Source organism: Vicugna pacos, chromosome X (genome assembly GCF_048564905.1).
Source record: "Vicugna pacos chromosome X, VicPac4, whole genome shotgun sequence".
Classification (NCBI taxonomy): Eukaryota; Metazoa; Chordata; class Mammalia; order Artiodactyla; family Camelidae; genus Vicugna; species Vicugna pacos.
Genome location: NC_133023.1, coordinates 82,925,214 through 82,948,713, shown reverse-complemented (window position 1 = coordinate 82,948,713; position 23,500 = coordinate 82,925,214). Strand labels below are relative to the sequence as shown.

Genomic DNA, 23,500 nt, shown 5'->3' with positions numbered 1-23,500 from the left:
CATGAGCATTTAATTAAAACATTTTATATAATATGATTGGTTAAAAGTGTAGACTGGAGAATCAGGATGCCTGGGTTCAGATCCCAACTTGGACACCTGCTGGTTAAGTTGAGATCCTAGCTCTGCTAGGTAGCAGCATTGGAGCCTTAAACAAGTTACACATAATCCCTCTGGCATTCCATTTTCTTCATCTGTATAATGGAGATATTACCTACTGCAGGATGGGGACAAATTAATGAGGAAAGTGCTTAGAAAAGTGTCTGACACCCAGCAAAAGTTCAATAAGTATGAACTGTTATTATTGTTGTCACTATTATTCCATTTATCAATAAAGGTACAGTAGCCCTCTGGAGAATGTATATAAGTTATGTGGAACTACTACACCATTTGACATAAAGGATTTGAGCATCCCTGGATTTGGGTATTCAACGAAGCCCTGGAACCTATCACACACGGATACTAAGGGAAGACTGTATTTCCATTTCTCTCTGTTGTTCTTATAACAATAAAGATGTTGATAGGATTAAGAAGGGTGTGATTTTATTTTTCCTCTTTTGGTTATCTATATTTCTCATTTCTCTATAACAAATATTTATTCCTTTTAAAAGAAAAATTATTTTAATTTAAAAAGCACCCTGATTATCATACTTTAATTAGTTTCTGATCATTAGACCCAGGGCTTAGCTATGTTGGGCAGGGAAAAAAGCAATCTGAACGCTACAGCAGAACTGACTTCTAAGAATACATTAATTTTATTTAATTGCCTTTTTTCATTCCTGAAACTTGGATTACACTCATTTTCACCCATCATCAGCATCAGGGCCTTTGCCTGAGCATGGCTTCTATAAATATGCCCATGTAAGGTAAAAGGGACAAATGCAGAGGCTCTGACCTATTATTCAATTTTGTGAATTATGTCAGTCTAATTTTAAAATTACTTGTAGAAAAAAATAAATCCACAAAATTACAGTCCATAATTGAATTCTTACACTGCCAATTTCTTAAACAAGATTAATCAACAATACAATAATGGCCAAAGATGAAAAACATCAGAGATGAAAAAAATTGGTGTTTGGGTAGTGAACACAACTGGCTTCTAGTTATTAGTCATCCTAGAAAAATAAATGTATGTATGTATTTAAAGAAATAAACACAATTCATAGAATAACAGAACATCAAGTCTCAATTTAAGAGCACTTTCAAGATTTGGTTATTTCCCACAGTTAATTTCCCCAAAGAGGTGAAGTGGGTTTCATGCACCTAAGCCCCATGCAAAACACTGGCTTGATGTATACAAGTCAATTGATTATGTGCCTCCATCTTCAGAGCAACATTCACAATAGAACGTTGTACAGTATGAACTGTGGATCCCCATGCCTTAAAACCACTGCAGTGTAAAAAGCACTAGTTGAATGTGGTGTGGAGGGGACTAATTTGGTACCATTTGAGGTGGCTACTAATCCAAACCCTCACTTTAAAAATTGATAATTAAAGGGAAAGAATTAAACATGTATCCTGCCTTTCTAGCAGAAACAGAATTTCAGAGCAATCAAGGATCCTAGTTGATGACTGAAAGCAGTGCTTTATAGAAAAGTGTCAGCTTATAAAGGTAGATTAAATGATAGATGAGAAAAATCATCATTTCACAACCCCTAATGAAATTATTGATTCAAGCAAGGATACCAATTGGCCAATAGAAAGCATCAGCTGAAGAGTTGGCAGGGTGCTAACAAAATACCACTCAGATTATCTTCAGGTGGCAGGAGCGGGGAGTGTAGATGGCAGGAGGGGACATGCTATTATCACCTTAAATATAGTGGTCAATCTTAGCCTCACTAATGGTAGGACAACTGGATATTATCTGTCTCCTGACAATTGGGACAGCTGGAAAAATTTAAATATGAATTGTGTATTAATCTTTAATCTTTAAAGTGCGGTCACATTATTTCGGCTATGTAGGAAAGTGATCTTAGTTTTTAAAGATACATATTGAAGTTAAAAAAAATCAGCAGTATTTGGAAGTCAACTCCAAGTTAAAGAGCTGCTTTCCAATCAGGAATGCAAAACTGGCACAGTACTGAAAATATAATTGGTTTCCAAGAAGTCAGGGAAGAATAGATAATATTTTATGGATGAACAAGAAATGCAGATGCAGAAAGAAGTAATTCCCTCTGCAAAGCACCCCCAACTCCTCCCAGATATGGCCGGCAGCCCAGTTAGTCACAAAGAAAAGGCAAACAGGAAAGCAACAGGAAAAAATGCTGTTGGCCAGAATGTTACTACAGTGACGAACAAAACACTGTCAAAACACTAGAAACCTTAAGGAAAACTATACAGAAGATTTAATTAATTGGTAGCCAAACCTAAGTAAGTTTTTTTTAAGAACCACTATTGATGGTGCAGCGTGGAAGAAGAAAGTGTTTAGAAAGAGCATGGGTTATTTCTTGGGAATAGAAGTTGGTAATTTTGGGCTACAGTGGCTTCTAGTTCAGGTTCTGCAAATTATCTCTCTAGGTGATAGTTCTTGAAAAATTTCTCTGTCACCCTCAACATCCTCATCTTTAAAGTGAGGGGTTGGATTAGAACCTAGAGTTTTGAAAATTTATAATTAAAGGTAACTAAACATGTAAACATCCACCTCGCTAGATGACTGCTAGGGCCATGTTCATTCCATAATTTGATGATTCTAGAAGTAAAAGGATAGTCCTCCTGCTGCATACGCAGTTCAATTTGTGAGAATTGCTGCCATGTAGAGAAAGCAGATTATTCATTTGGTTAAAAAGCAAACATGAAAATTTGTTCTATTACCCTTTCTCCTGTCTGGCATTTATTACACTTTTAGTTTTAAACATGGACTTTATTTAATGGTCTGCAACCACCACAAACAAAAACATCTTATGCTTTTAGAGGTCCATCCTGTCAGTGTATCCGCCTCACTAAATTATAGAATTATCTGACTCATCGGGACAACATATTATCCTCTAGACAGCAAATTGAAAAAAAGCAATTTTCCCATCTCTGAGAAAGATAATTGATCTGATTTTGCTGTCAATGTTACCATCATTCACTCTATCACCCAGGCTTGAAACCTTGAGATTATTTTTTACTATTACCACCTTTCATTACCCAGTCACCAAGTCATAATGAGTTTCCTTTAATAATGTCTCTTGCATCAATCTCATATGCTACCACTAAAGTTCAAATCCCTATAACCTCACAGACCTGGATGACCACAATATTCTCTTCTCCCTTAATGACTGGTACAGGGTTTCTTTTTATTATAAAAGTGATACATGCTCATTACAGGCAATTTGGAGATTTCAGAGAGGGAGAGAGAGAATAATATCAATTATCCACAATCCTGCCCAGAGATGATCATTTTGACCAATTTCCTTCCACTCATTGTTCTATGTATATACTGATGCATTTTTATAAAAATTAGGATTGTAATACCCTACACATTTATAATATGTTTCTTATTCTTATATCATGAGTATTTTGCTATGATATTAAATGCTTTGGAAACCTAACTTTTAACAAAACTTTTTCAATTATTGATGTTTCCTGGTTTCTAATTTTTCATGTTAGAAACAAATGCCGCATTGACCATCCTTGTACCATTGTTGGATTATTTCCTTAAAATAGATTCCTAAAGAAATAATTACAAAAGCAAAGATTCTTGTTACATTTTACCAAGTTGCCCTCCAGAAAGAATATATATTATTTTATAGGCCCACCAGCAGTGCATGAAAAGTGCCAGTTCCCCACCCACTTGTTAACACTGGATATTACCACTTTTTAGAAATGTATTAAGCTGGAAATTTATATCTCATCAACACTTTGGTTGTATGTCTTGTATACATCAGTGAATCCAAACATGTTTTCACAGATATTGGGCATTTGTGTCATGGTACCCCCCTGTCTAATCCATTTCCACCAGGTTATTGTCAGAATGACATTCCTAATACTTTCTCCTATAACACCAGCCATAATGTAACTCCAAATCTGTTTCTCAGAACTGCCCTATCCCAACCTGGTACTTCCGCCATACAGAACTTTTAGGAGGTAGTGAGTTCTTGAGGACAAACATTCTAGCTTACAAGAGGCAATGCAGCATAGTGGAAAGGGAGAGAGAACTCTACAATCAGTCAGTCCTGGATCAAATCCCACCTTACTACCTATTAGCTGTGTGACTGCAGTATACTTACCTAACCTCACTGAGACTCCATTTCCTTTTCTGTAAAGTGGTACTAACCACACCTACACTACAGGGTGGTTATGAAGATAGAGCATTTAATACACTGTGTACACATAACAGACCTCCTGGTTAGAGGTGTTGCTAGAGTGCTCGCACAATTCCCAGCCTCCAGCATCTTTCACAGTAGCTGGTGCAACGAAGAAAGACAGAGAGATAATCCTAAGGAAAATGCACATAGCAGTGATTTTCAAAGTGTGGTCCACGAATGATTTTGCCAGGATAGGAATCATCTTCAGACTCCTTTTAAATATGCAGATTCCTGGGATCCATCCCAGATCTAGTGAATTTGAAATTCTGGAGGTAGGGCCCAGGATTCTATATATGACAAGCATTCCAGTCAATTGTGACAACTAAAGTTGAAGAACCACTGGTTGCCATAGTCACCTCAGTTACAGTACACAATCCCATCAGGCACCTGACTTCTAGACTGACATGCCTAGTGGTGCCTCATCCCCCAGGGCCTGGCAGAGTTACCCATTGTCTATGACCATGACTTGGTGAAAAATGATCCAGATGATTTCTCCTCTGATTCATGCCTTCCTCCCATAGCCACATATCATCACTGCCATTGTAAATCAGTCATTATAAGAATTGTTTGGGTATTAGAGATAAATGGAAAGTATTATCAACAGTAATAGTAATCACTAACACTAAGCACCTATAACGCGCCAGGCATGCTAAGTGGTTTTTAATGTATAAGTTAATTTAATCCACATAACAACACTATGAGGCAGGTGCTGTCATTACCTTCACTTCACAAATGAGAAAACTGAGGCACAGAGAGGTTAAGGAAGTTACCTAAGGTCAAATAGATGGTAAATAACACAGCAGAGATTTGCACCCAGACAATCTGACTCCAGAGCTCAGGCTATTATCCACTACGCTGTACTACTTCCCTGAATTAACTGCCCTATGCCTGAAATCACTAACTTCAGATATATACCATGATACTGATATGTATTTCATTTAGTGCCTCTATTACTTTATTTGGGTGAATGTATTTACCAGAGAAACCTCAAGCTCTTTTGTTCCTATAAGGTCTTAGGTTTTCCAGCCACCAATTCTAGCATGAAAGTCCGCAGCAAACTGACTATTAACAGTTCGAGTGGGTTTGCTCTAGTTCCATGTCTTCGGAGGCCAGCCTTCCAGGCAACAGCATGAACAAAATCTATTTCAATTGTTTACCCTATCTTCATATTTTCACAAAGCAGGTTTTAAAAATTATCCAAGAGTCAGAAGACCTGCCTATTGGTTTAGTTTCATAAAAGAGGCTCCCTCAACTGTGGGTTTGGATCAAATATGTTCCCTACCCCAGAGAGAGAATGAAGCCCAGTGACGTCAGATGGGCAAAGTATTCTGGGGACTTCTTAAATGGTATGCTTTTAAATCAGCTCTTCTCTAAGCTTTTAGATAAAATGTAGTTTAAAATAGCCAATTTTGAAATGAATTTCTAACACATGCTACAACATGGATGAACCTTGAAAACATTGTGCTAAGAGAAAGAAGCCAGACACAAAAGGACAAATATTGCAGGATTCCATTTATATGAGGGACTCAGAACAGGTAAATTCATAGAGACAGAAAGCAGAATACAGGTTACCAGGGGCTGAGCGGAATGGAGAGTTATTGTTTAGTATAGTTTATGTTTAGGATGGTGAAAAAGTTCTGGAAATAGTGAGGATGGTTGCACAACATTGTAAATGTACTTAATGCCACTGAACTGTACACTTAAAAATGGTGAAAACAGTAAATGTTACGTTATATATATTTTACCAAATTAAAAAAAAATCCCGCAGCCTCTAGCCTCTAAAACAGAAAAAAAAAGAAAGAAAAAGAAAAGAAACCAATTTTGAAACTCATGGAGTCAGTGCTTACCAGGGTATCATCATTCTGGTCTCCAAACATTTCTTTAAAAATTTTCCCAGGATCAGGAATTGGAGGGAATATAATGATTTTGAGCCTTTAAGAAAACAAAGACATTTTTGATCAAATCTTCCAGTCCATAGGAATGTCCCACTTAAAAACAGCGATATTAAAAGAAGGCTTGGACAAAAGATATGGTACACAAGTCATCTTTAGTGATAAAGCAGTTGTGAAGAAATTTCTAAAACAAGCTGAGAAATCAATGCCCTAAGAGTACCAAGTGTGAGTAGAGCAAAGGGACCATAGGGATAAGCAGGCTATTTATACCTTATCATTTAAAAAAATTTCCAGTTTTATTGAGATATACTTGACAAATAAAAATTGTATAAATTTGAGGTGTGTAACGTGATATTTTGATATACGTATACACTGTGAAATGAAATGATCACCACCATCAAGCTAATAAACATATCCATTACCTCACACAGTTATGATTGTGTGTGTGTATGTGTGTGTGTGTGTGTGTGTGTTATACTCTTATCATTTAAGGAATAAGGGTGCTTTACTTATCATAGACCAGATGGAGCTTTATAATTTTGAAAAAAATAATCTTCTGAGAACAGGGGACATTCCTCTTTAATTTTTCTTTCTTTTTCTTGTCTCCTGTATTTTTGCATATTATAGTACCCTTTGGTAGACCTACCTCATCTCCTAGGTCTCTAAATATTGGTGTGCCCCAGGATTCAGTCTTCTGTCTCCTTTATCTCACTCACTTTATTAGTGCTATCTTTCAGGCTTAGGGCTTTAAATTCACTTACACGCTGAGGACTCCCGAAATTCTATTTCCAGCCTAGACTTCTCCCTTAAACTCCAGATTTACACACATATACAAGTTCCTATTTAACATCTCTACTTGGATATCTCATAGGCATTTCAAACTTATCATGTTCAAAACTGAAGTCCTCCCCTTCCCCTAAAGCCAGCTCTCCTCACAATCTTCTCTATCTCAGTAAATGGCTCCGGCATTCACCCAGGTGCTGAAGCCAAAAATCTAAGAGTCATCCTTTGAATCCTAATTTCCCTCACACCTCCAGAGACAAGCAGCCATCAGCAACTGCTATCAAAGCCATCTTCAAACTATACCCCACATCGGACTACTTCTTACTACCCCCATTGCTAACCTCCTAGCCTGGGCTACCCTTATCTTTCCATTCAATCACTGCAACACTTCCTAACTAGTGTAACTGCTTCCATTCTTGCCAGAGTAAATTCTTCACTCAGCAACTACAATGATCTTTTATGACAGTAAATCTGATCACGTCCTTCCCCTGCTTAATTAAAACTCTCTAATGTCTTCCCATCATGATTAGGATAAAACCTCAGTTCCTTGCCAGGGCCTACATGATCTGGCCCCTCCAACACCTCCAGCCTCATCTCCTGTCACTCTCTCCTTTGCGTGCTCTCCTCTCCAACAGGACACACCAAGTTCATTCCAGCTTCAGGGCCGCTGCACTGCTTGTTCCTTTGGCCTGGAATGCTTTCTTTGAATATCTGAATGGCCCTCTCCTTAATTTAAGTCCTCTCCTCCGATGTCACTTTATGAGAGAGGCCTTCCCTGGCCAATGAATACAAGATGAGCCTTATATCACTTCTAAGCCTTTCTCCCCACCTCAACCCCACAACTTTACTACTTACTATGTGAAACCAACGATAGGGACTTCGTCCCATTCTTTGCTGCAACTCCAGCAATTAGAACAGTGCCTGGCATATCAATAGGCACTCAATAAATGTATATTGAAAGAGTATTGAAATCATGATAAAATATTGATTTTAGAACCAGCTTAATAACCTTAGGCCAACTTTAGGTATTTACTGAAAAAGCAAACAGCACCAGACTAGTCCCTATGGTGAGACAGAGAAAGTAAACCATTCTCAAGGAATGAGGGCTGTATCTTAGAGGCAATTTGAAGTTCTCTTTCCTATAGCATTAAGTAGCAATCTGCTTTGCATGCATACTAGACAAATCATTTAATTAGTAATGGTCTCCATTTCTAAAACTTATGAGCTACCAACTAACTGTTGATAAATTAGGCATTTGAAAGAGTAGAGTGAACGTAGGTTCTATCCATAATTCTAAACATACATAAAAAGAGCAGTGCCTGAGCAGAGCCCTGGGAAACTAATCCAACACTTTCCTCATCAGAAAATGGGCACAATAATACTTCCTTGCCATGCCCTACTACCAAAAGCAGCTATAGCCAAAATGCTTCTAACACGCTGGGCAAACAGCAAACACACCCACAAAGGATAATAACCATAGCAACCAGGCTAACAGAAACTGTCAAACCTGCCCAAGCAGTTGCCTTACCTTTTCAGATATAGCAGGAGGACTATGATTGCAGCTGCAACGATGACCGGAATGATGAGTAACGTGGTTATGTAGAACGTGGGATTGGCCCTCTGACCTGGAGAATGGAAAGCAAAGAGAAAGACATGAGAAATAAAACCGTTTTGGAAATAAACCAAGCAACAGTTCTATTAGACTAATAAGATCACAGATATTTCTGTCCTCTACCCCATCCTATTTCCCAAGACTCTTCAATTCTCTTATCTTTTGTTATCTTAATAGTGAAAAAAAAAGTCCTGCTCTGGTGCCTAAAATTCCATGGGTAAAGAAGCACTTTAAGGATTATCTGAAATCAGGACATCTTAACTGATTTCATATACTATTAACAAAGATGTTATATCTGTTAAGTATGTCATCTCATTAACAGTAATTATCTTTTCTTATTGGTTACTTAGCACTATTAGAACACCTAAAATAATACTAACAATGGCTACCACTACTACTATTCTTAATTGAGCATCTACTATATGTCTGATTTCATACTAGAAAATTGCACATGCTTATATCTATGATATTGAGATATATAATATTATTTCCCATTTATACAGATGAGAATTATAAGGCTAAGAGAGGTTTATTGGCTTGCCCAGAGGGTTTAGTAAGTGATGGAGTCTAGCCTCAAACCCCATACTGTCCAATTCCAAAGGCTTACATTAACTGCCTTGCTACACCTAACACATAGAATGGCACGTGTCTATGTATATGCTCATCTTTTCCACTAGGGCATGAACATCTAGAAAGCATCATCAGAGCCTAGCATTGTGTTAAGCAGCCTCTAAGATGACCCCAAATGATCCCTGCTTCCTGATATTCACGATCTTGTGTAATTCCCTCCCCTTGAGGGTGGGCTGGACTAAATGAGTGAATAGCAACAGTGATGGGAAGTCCTTTCCGAAATTAGGTTATAAAAGACTGTGGATTCTATATTGGGTGTTCTCTCATATGCTCTTTCTTCCTTGGACCACTCACTTGGGGAAGCCAACTGCCATGTCATGAAGTAGCCCTCTGGGGAGGTCCAAGGAACAGAGAGAGGCCTCTGTATTAGTTTGCTAGAGGTGCTGTAACAAATCACCTCACACCAGTTGGCTTAAAACAACAGAAATATAGAAGTCCAAAATCAAGATATGAGCAGGAACATACTCCCTCTGAAGGCTCTAGAGTAGACTCCCCCTTGCCTTTTCCTAGCTTCTGGTGGCTCCCAGAAATCCTTAGTATTCCTTGCCTTATAGCTGCATCACTCTAATCTCTGCCTTCATCTTCACATGGCTTTCTTCTGTGTGTTTCTGTATATCCCCTCTTCTTCTGATAAAGATACTAGCCATTGGATTTAGGGCCTACTCAAAACCAGTATGACCTCATCTTAACTTGACTACATCTACAAAAACTCTATTTGCAAATAAGGTAACACTCACAGGTACCAGGAGTTGGAACTTGAACATATCTTTTTGGGGCATATGATGCAACCTGCTACAGCTTCCAACCAGCAGCCAGAATGGAAATAAGGCTTTCCAATGATCATATGAGTGAGCTTAGAAGTGGCTTCTCCAGCCTCAGTCAAGTCTTCAGGTGAGACTGCAGTCCCAGTCAACAGCTTGACTATAACCTTATGAGAGAACTTGAGCCAGAGGTACCTAGCTAAGCTGTGCCCAGATTCCTGCGCCATAGACACTGTGAGATGGTAAATATGTGCTTTTTAAAGTCACTGATTTTGGGGGTAATTTGTTATGCAATAACAGATAACTAATACCACCTCACCTGGCACATTGTTCAGTCTCTCATTTAATAGGGAATTGACTACTTCAACAACCTCTGACTGTTACTATTAGAAAGTTCCTAAGCTGGTCCCATTTTGCTCCATGGAGCCACAAAAACAGATAGCCTATTCCCTCTTCTACCTGACAATACCTCAGATATCAGAATTCAGCAATCATGACTCCTTAAGCTTACTTCATCAACTGTTCCTCCTCAAATTTTGAGATTCTTCAACATCCTGATTACCCTTTCAAGAACAGATTCCAGTCTGCCCACACACCTCTTACAGTGTGGTGCCCAGGATGGAATACTGCACACTTCTGATGTAGCCATGCTTCAGCACTCCCCTCTTCTGGGTGCTGCACTATCACTGCTGTTTATGACTGCATATGACTTTGAGGAATACTTAAGGGTCCAATGTTGAGTCACTTTGAGCTTACTATCAAATAAATCCCTATCCCCCACCCCACAACTCACACACACACATCCATAAGGCACAGGTCTTTCTAACCCAGTACTTGGGCCTAGCACATAGGTTGTTCAGCCTCTCAATTAATAAGTGAAGCTGATTTTTTTCAAACCCAGATATAGGTTTATCTCTATTAAATGCCATCAAGGTCTTTGTCCTACTCCTGATTCTGTTACTAGCACATAGCACAGTCCTCTACCATTGTACAGTCTACAGATTTAATCATGCCTGCCTTCTATATTTTTTGTTCATGTCGTTCACAAAGATGGAGACAGGACAGAAGAGAGGATAACACCACTTGGATTGCAGATTTTCAAAGAGTTGCACATTGTAAATTAACCCTCAATGATTTGACAGTAATTAAACGGAAAACACATTTCAATTGTAAGTATTCTCTGGCTGACGTCAAGGATGCAGAACAGTCCTTTCCCACAATCTATTTTCTGCTTCAGCTTAGTTTCTATGCATCAATGATTTAAATTTTAATGAAATCCTGTTCTCTTACCTATGCTCATCGCTTGACTCCAGTTACTCCAGAGTTTGTCATCCTCATAGCATAATTTATTTGTTTTGACTCTTATTCTGACCGTGTTCAAAGTATCAGGAAGAACACCAGGGACCATGAAACAAATTGTACCCTTAGATATAAAATAAAAACACACAAGGAACATTACCAGTTTAATCTCTTTCTCTGCTTCTGAATCCTAAATATAATTATCTGCCAAATTCTGTATATGATTAAGACTTTGGGTTATAATACAAATTATCTGACTTTAACTCCTGAAAAAGAAAATTGGAAATAATCCACAGAACAAAGTAGTTCAAATTTAGGATATGCTCACCCTGCCCACCCTCAACTGCTCTATGAGTTTAAGCCCAAATAGCTAAAGTTGAATTCACTGACCTCAAGGTTTCCTTCAAGTTCTGAATTCTGACATTTGGTCTCCTCAACCTTGAACATAGAAAAAATGAATAAATTGAAAAATTTAAAAAGACCACATTTTATATCATGTAACCATTTTAACAAGTTTTCTTATCCCATTAACAGAGGACCAGGTGCAGTGAAAAAAGGTTGTTTTTTTTTTTAATAAGTGGTGCTAGGTCAATTACATATCCATATGTGCAAAAAAAAATAACTTGACCCCTACCTCACACTATTTACAAAGTCAATTCCATATGGATTGCAGATCTAAATGTAAAAGTTAAAATAAATAAATAATGAAATGAACAAACAATTATATAAATATAGCAAGCTCTTAGATGAAAACACAGAACATCTTCATGACCTTAACTCAGGAGAAGACTTCTTAAATAGGACTAAAAAATATTAACCATAAGGGAAAATTCTTTATAAAATCATCTATATTAAAATTAAAAACTTCTTCTGTTCATCAAAAGATATTCTATTAAGGAAATTAAAAGGTAATGCATAGAGAGAAGAAATCTGCAATTTCTGACAAAGGACTTGCATATACACATTATAATATATATTTATATATAATACTCACACATATATATATCCTCTAAATTAATAAGGAAAAGTTAGATAACCCAATAGAAAAACTGGCAAAAGACTTGAACAGACATTTCACAAGAGAATATTCAAATTGCCAATAAACATATGAAAAAGTGTTCAACTTCATTAGTCATCAGGGAAATGCATATTAAATCCACAAAGTAAAAATACACATACCTACCAGACAATACCAAGTGTTGGTGAGGATTTGAAGCGTCTAGCACTCTCAACTTCTGCTCTTAGTAGTGTAAGTTGGCACAACCATTTGGGAAAACTGCTATTGTGTACCAGAGACAATCATATGTAACCCTATGACCCATACATGCCCAACAGAAATGTACACACACATGCACCAAGAGACAAGTATGCAAATGTTCATAAAAACTCTTATTCATAAAACTCCAAACTGGAAACTATCCAAATGTCCACCAATGGGAGGATGGATAAATCAAATGTAGTATATTGACAGGATGGAATGAATGCAATGAGAGTGAACCATCTACGACTACAGGCAACAATATCAGTGAATCTCATAAACATAACATTGAGTGAAGGCAGACACACAAAAAAGTAAATTCTGTGTAATTCATTTATATAAAGTTTCAAAAGAGGCAGCAAAACCAATTTTTGGGATTAGAAGTCAGGATAATAGTTGCTCTTTGGGAGAGTGGTGACCAAAAGGAGCCATGATTGAGCTTCTGGGATGCTAGTTATGCAAGTGAAAAATTGTTTGTGAAAATCATTTATGAAAAATCACTGAGCTGTACATAATGACTTGTGCAATTTTTCTATAGTATACTATACATCAATAGAAAGTTAAAAAAGAAAAATATACTCCCTTGTTGAGAGTATAATATATTAAAAAATGACTGGGTTAGAGAAAAAGGAAAATGCAAAATTCTCCTCTACACAATTTAAGTCACTTGCTGTCTGATGTAAGGAGAATAACCAGTTCTTAAAATGTAAATGTCTCAAAATCAACACATGGAAACTTGTTGCTTCATTTAAATCGTCTACTTCTGGCCAACAGGTTCATGAAAAGATGTTCAACATTATTAATCATCAGGGAAATGCAAATTAAAACCACAATGAGATATCATCTCATATTTGTTAGAATGGCTATCATCAAAAAGATGAGATAACAAGTGCTGGAGAGGATATTGAGAAAAGGAAACCCTCGTGCACTGTTTGTAGGAATGTAAACTGTGCAGCCACTATGGAAAACAGTATGGAGGTTCCTCAAAAAACTAAAAATAGTACCACCCTATGATTCAGCAATCCCAAAGAAATCCTGCCATTTGTGACAACATGGGTGAAACCTGAGGGCGTTATGATAAGTGAAATAAATCAGACAGAGAAAGGCAAATACTGTATGATCTCACTTATATGTGGAATCCAAAAAAGTCAAATTCATTGAAGTGAAGAGAGTAGAATGGTAATTGCTAGAGGCTGGGGAGCAGGGAAAATGGGAAGATGTTGGTCAAGGGCACAAACTTTCAGTTATAAATTCTGAGGATCTAATAAACAGCATGATGATTACAATATGGAATACCTCTCTTTGCTAAGAGAGATCTTAAGTGTTCTCACCACACACACAAAAAAGGTAAGTATGTGAGGTTGTGAATGTGTTAATTACCTTGGTTGTGATAATCATCTCACAATGTATATTAAATCATCCCGTTGTACACCTTAAAATAGTCACACTGTATAACCTAAATATATAAAATTTTTACTTGTCAATCAATTATACCTTAATAAAGAGGGAAAAAATAGTCAACCTTTATCAAAGAGATGTTTAAACATGGGACAAAGACCAGAACCCACACTGTGATCTTTGGCATTCAATGTCATTCACTAAATGGTTCCTCCCTGCATTTGTGGAGAGCTGAGAGGCCAGCTGAGTGAAGAAGAGCCATCCTATCACTGTTTCACATGGGGGCAGAGAGAAGCCACTCAGGGGCTACTGAACCCCACTGCTGGCCATTTGGAATCAGCGGTCTGCTGGGGAATCACAAGCGTCAATTACCACTTGAGGGACCAGGTTGCAGACTGATGTTCCCCCTCTCCTAGATAGATAGATAGATAGATAGATAGATAGATAGATAGATAGATAGATATAGAGATAGAGATAGAGATACAGATACAGATACAGATACAGATATAGTTTCATTCCACAGTCAGCAAATCAGTGTGCAAATTGATGGTTCTGGGCCCTTGTTCAAATGTAAATCCCCCTGTGTAATTTATCAGCTGCTCAGATACTTCCGTGAGAAAAGGAAAACAAGGGCACAGATCACCAAGTAGATAGCTGGCGGAGATGGGGACGGGGGTGGTCAAAGACAGTCGTCCCTTCCTTAGTAATCCTGCCATGAACTACCTCCGACCACAGCCCCATGTGATGGCACCAGTTCATGTTCCAGCCTACTTCCCCCTCTTAACTAGAATACCAGGCAAAATAATTCCTCAAAAAGTCTTGCAAAAAGAAAAAAAAAAGGGTCTAACCAGTAAAGCTCAAAATCAGTGAGCACACAAAAAGCTGATGACATTCTAGGGGAGGAAACAGTTGGTGAACATCTGCTAGGAGAGAGAACATTAAACTCAAGTGTATAAACAGAGTTAATTCCAAATCAACTATAGTTCTGACTTAGGTGAACAAATTCCATAATATACGTGTTCTCTCCAGTTCAGAAGTTTGTAAAAAAAAAAAAAACGACAGCTCAATTTAACAAGAATTAAGTGATGACTGTGCACATGGTTTTATACCAAGTGTTCTCGGTCAAAGCTTAATCCATGGAGACCAACCTCTGAAGTCATACTTAAGTAACTTAATCTCGCTGAGCCTTAGTTTCTTAACAAAAGTAGGTTAAAAGAGAACCTATTCCGTGGATTATTATGCGCTACTGTATAAGGAGTACGTAGAAGAGTGTATTTGTAACACAACATAAGCAATAAGTGATGGCTGTTATTATTAAGAGGAAGTATTGAGGTGGTCCCCAAGGGTTAAGAAAAAGAGCTTTGGAGTCAGACTTTTGCTGGAATCATGACTCTATTACTTACTAGAAATGTGACCTTAGGAGTAACCTCTTAGACCGAGTTTTCTCATCTGTAAATGGAGACAAAACAATAGGACCTAGATTTTTGGGGTTATTGTGAGGACTAAATGAGACAATTCAGACAAAGTGCTCATTAAAATACCTAACACATACTAATTGCTTAACACATGTTAGCCGCTATTAGTAGCAGGAACAGCACAAAGTAAACACCATCTAACTCCTCCCTACAGGAGCGTATATTTTTAGTAAAGAGAAACGGCCTACATACAAGATCAGGACAACCAGCAAGACATAATTCAGTGCCAAACGAGTAATACGAGCAGCATGTGTCTCAAGATTTCAGACCGAAGAGAGCAGTAAAGGCTGCTGCAGGCAAGTATATCTGGCTTTCCGATAGCTCACTTGGTTGTAAGTCCAATCCTCACTCTCTCCCCACTTGTAAGCCCTTTGCTTTTTCCCTTTGTGGTATTATTTGGGGACACTGGTTTCTGGTACAAATAATGATTATTCTATTTCTACAAATGGATTCATCTGCAAATGCCCAGAAGAGCTCTGTTCAGCTGTGGACCCGGTCATTCCCTCTGGAGTTACAGCCTGTCAATGCTGGCTTATTTTAGTTAAATAAAATAGTTTAGTTTTTGAAACTCCCATGATGAGCTAAAACAACTGCACCAAGGAATTTGCACGTGTGAGATGCAGGGCTCTTTTAAAAGCCAAAATAAAACACTTGGTTTCTAACTTCTGAAACTCAAATGCACACAGGGCACAGGCAGGTGGCACACAAGTGAGTGGCACAGTCCCCGTGGTCTTGAGGCGCCACCTTATGGCAACTACACCCTTAGGTACGGCAGTTTTAAATCTGGGCAAAAAATTCAAATTTAGTACATAAGCAAAGAACACCTCACTTTGTCTGTGGTCTAAACAAAATGTTTGAGGCTAGAGTTTGTGACTTCTATTCTAAAGGGTAACAATGCGACTGATACCCTGACGTTTGGCCACATCCTATTATATTCTTTATGCCCAGTGCCCCATGGGGACCTCTAATTAGCATGTTTTAAATTAGATTCCAAATAGTGTAATTGCACATAACCCAAAAAATACCGACTATTCAAACTGGACTACTTTACTTGCCACAAATCCAAGAAAACTGAATGGCTGTACCAGAGCCTCCGTGTATCTACCTAATCTGACCCCAGCCTCCTGCTCAGACATCTCATCCTACTATATTTTGGTCATGCCAGTTTTCTGTTTCTAATACGTGCCAAGCTCATTCCTGCCTCAGAGTCTTTGTACATGCTGCCCCCTCTACCACCAGATCACCACACGGCTAGCTCCTGCTCATCATTCTGGTCTCATCTCAAATATCATCACTTCAAATGACTACCCCACCTAATATTCCCTCAGGTCTTCCCATCGCCCTATCACAAGACCCCATTTAATTTCTTCATAGCATTCCTTCTCTAAAATTAGCTTGTTCACCTACACACTTATTTTCTAGCAGGTAAGCTTCCTGGGGAAAAAAATTTTTGTCAGGTGTCATGTGCACATAAAATAGTGCCTGGCACATGGTAGGCATGTAAAAACAATTTTGAGCAAATGAGGTAACGAATGGCTGGAATCTTGGAGCCAGTACTGACAAAACCCTCAAGCCTACCCCCGTGCCCTATTTCAGAGAAGAAGTTTCATCACCATCATCAGGTGACAAATCTAAGAGCTATATTTCATTAATGTTTCAATTTATTACACTGTAAGAAATTCAAGTGAAAGCAAAATATCCAAATAAAAACAACTATCCATGAAAAACTTACGGAGAAAATATCATGCGTCTCAGCTTGGCTGTTATTGACTTCTACTTGATAAGATAAGCATCTGCTATAAAAATTCTGTGGATTCTTCCATTGCACGTATAAGTCACCATTGTGGAAGGAGAGATTTTTAATATGTGGAGGATCAGGTTTCACTGAAAGATAGACATAGAAGAATACAAATTAGCTTCCAGCCTTTATTTTGATGAGATACACTTATGGGTAGAAACAATGAAGATCACAAAGTTAGATCAAAATAGGGCTGATGCTTTTAATGGCCTTACATGATCAGACAAATAGTTCTAGAATTTCTGATTAGCCACGATTAATGTAGGAAGCTTATCTTAAATAGCCTAGGAAAATGGATCGAAAGCACATCTTCAGGGTGTCTGGCAGATGACACGAACTCTGACCTTATCTGGTTAGAACATGCCTGGGTTATAATCAGACATCTAACTGCAACAAGGAGGATAAAGAAAAGAAGTGTTTGGGTCCAGATGTGCCTCTGCCTGATGGGTAACAAGGGGCATCAGGCACAAGGGGTTTCCCCAGCTGCCACTGACTTATCAAAGACCACAATTAAAAAACAGCCTAGTTTTTGTCACATGCTACAATATGGATGAACCTGGAGTACATTATGCTAAATGAAATAAGCCCATCATAAAAGGCCAAATACTGCATGATTCTACTCATATGAGGGGTCTAAAGTAGTCAAAATCATAGAAACAGAAAGTAGGAAGGTGGTTACCAAGGGCTGGAGGAGGGGAAGGGGGGAGGGGAAATTAGTGTTTCACGGGCATGGAGTTTCAGTTTCACAAGATGAAAAAGTCTACAGATCTGCACAATGTGAATATACTGAACACTACTGAACTGTACACCTAAAAATGGTAAATTTAATGCTATATGATTATAACCACAATTAAAGAGAAAGTAAAAAAATTAGCCTAGTCAATTTAGTTTTTCGGGAGTCAACTATGCTTAGGACTGAGCAAGAAGAGAGAATGGATAATTAACAGAAAACAATTTGATGATGTCATCTTCTAGCTGAGAAGGATCTCCCTTTATGTCAGCACTCATCTCCAGGAAGAAGAGTAGCAAAGTGAGCTTTAAAAGGTCCATTGAGGACAATCTGTCAAGTAAGGGGGAGGACAGAGAAGGGCTTTGCTTCAGATGATCCCACTTGGAAAGTTTCTGCAACCTCATTCCCCTGGCCTACAAACTAAGCTGCCTCTGGTCTGCTATTAGAACTCATTTCAGTGGGGAGGGTATAGTTCAGGGGTAGAGTGTGTGCTTAGCATGCGCCAGGTCCTGAGTTCAATCCCCAGTATCTCTATTCAACAACAACAGAAAAAACTGTAGTTCAGAATTCACTTCCATGATTGTCTGAAGGGGTGGTAAACAGTGTTCTGCTCTCAGAACTTGGGAGCTTTTGTCAATTCACAGTTATTTGCCTATAAATATTTTGCATACCACTTAGCCAGAATCTGAGCTCCCTGCTGGGGTATTGCAACAAATAAACATAATGCTTATTATCATAGTCTGCTTTAGAGATTTACAAAACGCTTTTAATCCGTCTCACATCATTTGGACCTAACAACAGTCCTTTGAGGTCAAGAGTGACTGTGTACTCCATTTTACAGACGAGGAAGCACTTAAAAGAGAGTTTATATGCCTTGTCCAAAGTGAAGAAGCTGGGACCTCAAGCAGATATTTTGTTTTCAAGTCAAGGGCTCTTTCTAATAGGCCAAAACTCAGCTGCACTGGTTGTTCTGACTGATAAGTGCCTGGGTCACCCAGAATATCAGACAGTCTGAATATCACCACTGAACACTCCACCTCCAGTCTAAGCTATTTCCAACTAAGAGACAGATTATTCAGGAACTAGATTCAATCACATTTATTCTGCAGCATATACTCATACTCTGGAGTGTAAGTAAAAGAGAATAGATCTTAAGAGTCAGAGAGCCTGGGTTCAAATCTTGGTCCTACAACTAACTGCTTGCTCTAAGTCTCAGCAAGTAAACCAGGATAAAACATGTAGTGCATGTACTCAATAAATATTAGAATTTCCAAGCTTGCTTCTTTAAAAAGGATCAAAGAAATATATACATACATATAGTCCTTTTTTCCTGGGAAGATCTTCAGACCAAAAATTATCATTTTTTATTGTTTGTATTGATGTTCAAAAGACCTAACACTTTTATCCACACAGTTGTAGAAGACTTTTAAACTTACCATGAGAAGTTAAAGGCACTATATTGAAGGAGGGTCTAATTTTTCCTGCATTATCCTTGACCATTATTTGGACACTTTGTTGTTCAAAACTGGAATCCTTCACCTTACTCAGAACAAAAGAACAACCAATGTGTTGACCTTCTCTATGGATGTTTTCACACTGAAGAATTTTTCCCAGGCTGCTGTGCCTACAAGATAAAATGAGACAACCTTCTGCATTATTTTTAACAAAGTATTCCAGAAACAAAGATGGAAGTTTGTTTGTTTGTTTTCAAATGACTGAAGATGTCCATGAAAAGCTGTATTTGCAATCTGGCAGGATAGCTTTTTTAAAGCCCGATTTTATAATGTGGCTTTAGTTCATACTCTAGGAAGAAACAAGTCTTCCTTTTTGATGAATACTGGTACTTTCAACAGCTATGGAAACTACTGGAGTCCTGACTCTCTGTCTTCTCTCCTCTCCTGTATAGGAGATGGTATGAGGTCAGGGTGAGAAGTTTGATGCTTCCTGAAAATGCCTCATCTGCTGAATTCCATGGTTCTCCTCTGGTCCCTCTGCCTGCTCTGTCCTTGTTTTCTTGGCTTGCTCCTCTCCTTTCTCTACTTCTCAGAGGGCTCACATACAGTCCTCTGCCCTCTGTATATTTCTCTTTCTTACTCCCTCATCCATTTACCTGTTTATCACTTCCATCCCTTCACTGGAATTTCTACACTGAGGATTCCTAATCCTGACCTCTTGTTTGCTTTGGAGCTAGTCCCAGGTTTCCAACTGCTCCACTGAGTGTTCCACTCTTGCCTCAAATTCAACATTCAAGACAAACACCCTTCTTCCCTGCCAAACTGCCTTTTCTTCTAACCTTCCCAATTTCCATCAGTCAGAGCTCATTTTCTCTGGGTTCCTCGATTAGAGCCTTGGAAATCACCCCTTCCCCTTCCATATATTCTATCACCAAATTCTGTTACTCCTTCCTTTGCAAAGCTTCTTGGATTCTCTCCTATGTTAGTCCTCTCACCCTGTTTCATGCTCGAATCACTTCAGGCTTGATGTCTTCTCCAGACTGACCTCTCTGGCCTTCATTATTAGTGTCTTCCAACCACTGCCAGATCAATGTTCCAGAACACAATGGCTTTCTAAGTGTCTTACTCTACCGTGTGACTCTAAATGCTGGTATCTTCTTTCCCATGAGAAACCTCTACATATACCGTCCCTGAGTGACCATCAGCACCTAGCACAGTGCAGGCAGACAGAATGTACTCACGGCACATTTTTGTCTAGGCTATCAAGGGCTCTGTTTTAATGAACTGAGAGAAGACAGAGTCAAGCCTTACCTCATCAGTCACAATGGGAGTTGTGCAAAGGTTCTGAAGAAAAGGAAGACAATTTAGAAAATGAACTAAGAGTAAAGAGTCCCAAACCCTTGACCTGTTTACTTCACAATCATCTGTGGTCATTTTAAAAATGCAGATTCCTAAAAACCTCTCCCAGAGAATCCTACTTAGAAAGGTTTTGTCCAGGGGCTAGGAAGAAGCATTTTGAAAGCAGTTCTCCAGGGGGCTGTGCTGCAAATCAGGTCTTACAAATTTCAGATCCACTCCCATAAATATAGTCAATTGATCTTTGACAAAGGAGCAAAGGAAATATAATGGAGCAAAGATAGTCTCTTCAACAAATGGTGCTGGAGCAACTGGACATCACATGCAAAAAAAAATGAACCTAGTCAAAAATTTTACACTCTTCAGAAAATTAAACTCACAGTGGATTACAGACCTAAATGTAAAATATAAAACTCATAGGAGAAAACCTAGATGACCGTGGGTATGGTGATGACTTTAGATACAGCACCAAAGGCATGATCTATAAAAGAAATAATTGATAAGCTGGGATTCCTTAGAATTAAAAACCTGGGCTCTGCAAAAGACAGTTTCAAGAGAATAAGAGAACAAACCACACATTGGGAGAAAATACTTACAAAAGGCACATCTGATAAAGGACTTATCCAAAATATATAAAGAACTCTTAAAACTCAACAATAAAACAACCCAACTAAAATATGGGCCAAAGATCTTCACAGACACTCCACCAAAGAAGATATATGGATGGCAAATAAGCATATGAAAAGATGCTCTTTATCATATGTCATCAGGAAAATGCAAATTAAAGCAACAAGATACCACTACACATCAATTAGAATGCCCAAAATCCAGAATACTGACAACACCAAATGCTAACAAGGACATGGAGCAACAGGAACTCTCATTCATTACTGGTGGGAATACAAAACAGTACAGTAACTCTGGAAGACAGTTTGGCAGTTTCTTACAGAACAAAACATATTCTTAACCATGATAATCAGCAATCATGCTCCTTGGTGATTACCTAAATGAGTTGAAAACTTATGTCCACACAAACACCTGCATACTAATGTTTACAGTAGCTTTATTCATCTTGCCAAAGCTTAGAAGCAACCAAGATGTCCTTCAGTAGGTAAATGAATAAAATTGTGGTACATCCAGGCAGTGAAATATTATTTAGCCCTAAAAAGAAATGAGCTATCAAACCCTGAAAAGACGTTGAGGAAGAACCTTAAATGCATATTACTAAGTGAAAGAAGTCAACCTGAAAACACTACATACTGTATGATTCCAACTACATGACATACTGGAAAACGCAAAACTATGGAGCCAAAAATAAATCAGAGGTTGGGGTAGAGGAGAGATTAATTGGTGGAGCACAGAGGATTTTTAGGGCAATGAAAATATTCTGTATAATATAATGATGGATACATGTCATTATACATTTGTGCAAACCAATAGAACGTACAACACCCAGAGTGAGCCCTAATGTAAACTACGGACTTTGGGTGATTATGTGTCAGTGCAGCTTCATCAATTGTTACAAATGCACCACTCTAGTGGGGAATGTTAATAATGGGGCAGGCTGGGCCTGCGTGGGGGCAGGGGTTTTTTGGAAAGTCTCTGTATCTTCCTCTCAATTTTGCTGTAAATCTAAAACTGCTATAAATAATGTCTTTTTTAAAAAAAGAAAACAAAAATTCACATCTAATGTATTTACTCCTTCACAGGCTGTGCAAAGAAATGCTTCAATATAAAAAATGCTCTTAGGGGGCGGAGGGTGGGAAGGGATAGACTGGGATTTCAAAATTGTAGAATAGATAAACAAGATTATACTGTATAGCACAGGGAAATATACACAAGATCTTATGGTAGCTCACAGAGAAAAAAATGCAACAATGAATATATATATGTTCATGTATAACTGAAAAATTGTGCTCTACACTGGAATTTGACACAACATTGTAAAATGATTATAAATCAATAAAAAATGTTAAATAAATAAATAAATAAAATGTAAAAAAAAAATGCTCTTGTCCCTTAAAAGATAGTACATGAGATTTTTCTCGTAGTTGTTGGGCCATATGGTTCATGAATGAAAACAGTCTTTTAAAAACTAAGTTACTGCCATGGCTAGTTTTTAGATCAGACAGGCCTGAAGTGTTTTCCACTCATAGCCAGAAATAGAAACTGAAGGAACACATGATGGTTTTGTTACATAACTAAAGAAAACTATGTAGAAAGTTAGTTTTTTCAATAATGAAAGGAACTTCTCTAGTGGGAAATCTTTGAGACTTTTTTGTACCCTTAGTATTTCATATATTCCTCTGGACTCTAAATATGAAATTTTATGAAATTTTTGTTGTACTTTAGAAAAAAAATAAAAGGGAAAATGTTGGTTTGAATAGACAACTTTTGGTGACACCTTATGAAAGATTAGATGATAGCCTAAGATAGAAGGCATTCAGGCGCTTCCTATTAAAATTCACACACTGAAATCCTCCACAGAGTTATACTGCAGACACAAGGAGGAAATGGGCAAATTAAAAACTATTTCCTCAACTCTGAAGATGATTAATGTGGTAAGAAATTCCCTAAAATTCATTGGCATGGCTAGTCTGTAGCTTTTGAGGTCAGGCTCCTTTCAATGCCAGACGTCCTCTGCAGGACTGCAAGTCATTGCCTCGGGGCTTCAAAATTACTCCATGTTTTCTGTTTGCGGCTCAGGGAAAGTCTCCAGCAGTTTGATGTGAGTTAAGTTAGTACGTAAACCATTTCTGAGTGCTTGA

General features: G+C 38.1%; 1 protein-coding gene across 1 annotated transcript in view; it reads right to left on the bottom strand.

The window, feature by feature from the left end:
• The window catches only part of IL13RA1 (interleukin 13 receptor subunit alpha 1), a 48,936-nt gene that overhangs the window by 6,679 nt on the left and 18,757 nt on the right, over positions 1 to 23,500 (bottom strand). Inside the window, exons 5-10 of the mRNA XM_072955879.1 lie at positions 19,359 to 19,546; positions 17,127 to 17,278; positions 11,654 to 11,701; positions 11,255 to 11,387; positions 8,490 to 8,586; positions 6,134 to 6,218 (exon numbers count right to left, since the gene is read on the bottom strand). Coding sequence (XP_072811980.1) covers positions 6,134 to 6,218; positions 8,490 to 8,586; positions 11,255 to 11,387; positions 11,654 to 11,701; positions 17,127 to 17,278; positions 19,359 to 19,546 — 703 coding nt within the window. The remainder of the gene's footprint in view (positions 1 to 6,133; positions 6,219 to 8,489; positions 8,587 to 11,254; positions 11,388 to 11,653; positions 11,702 to 17,126; positions 17,279 to 19,358; positions 19,547 to 23,500) is intronic.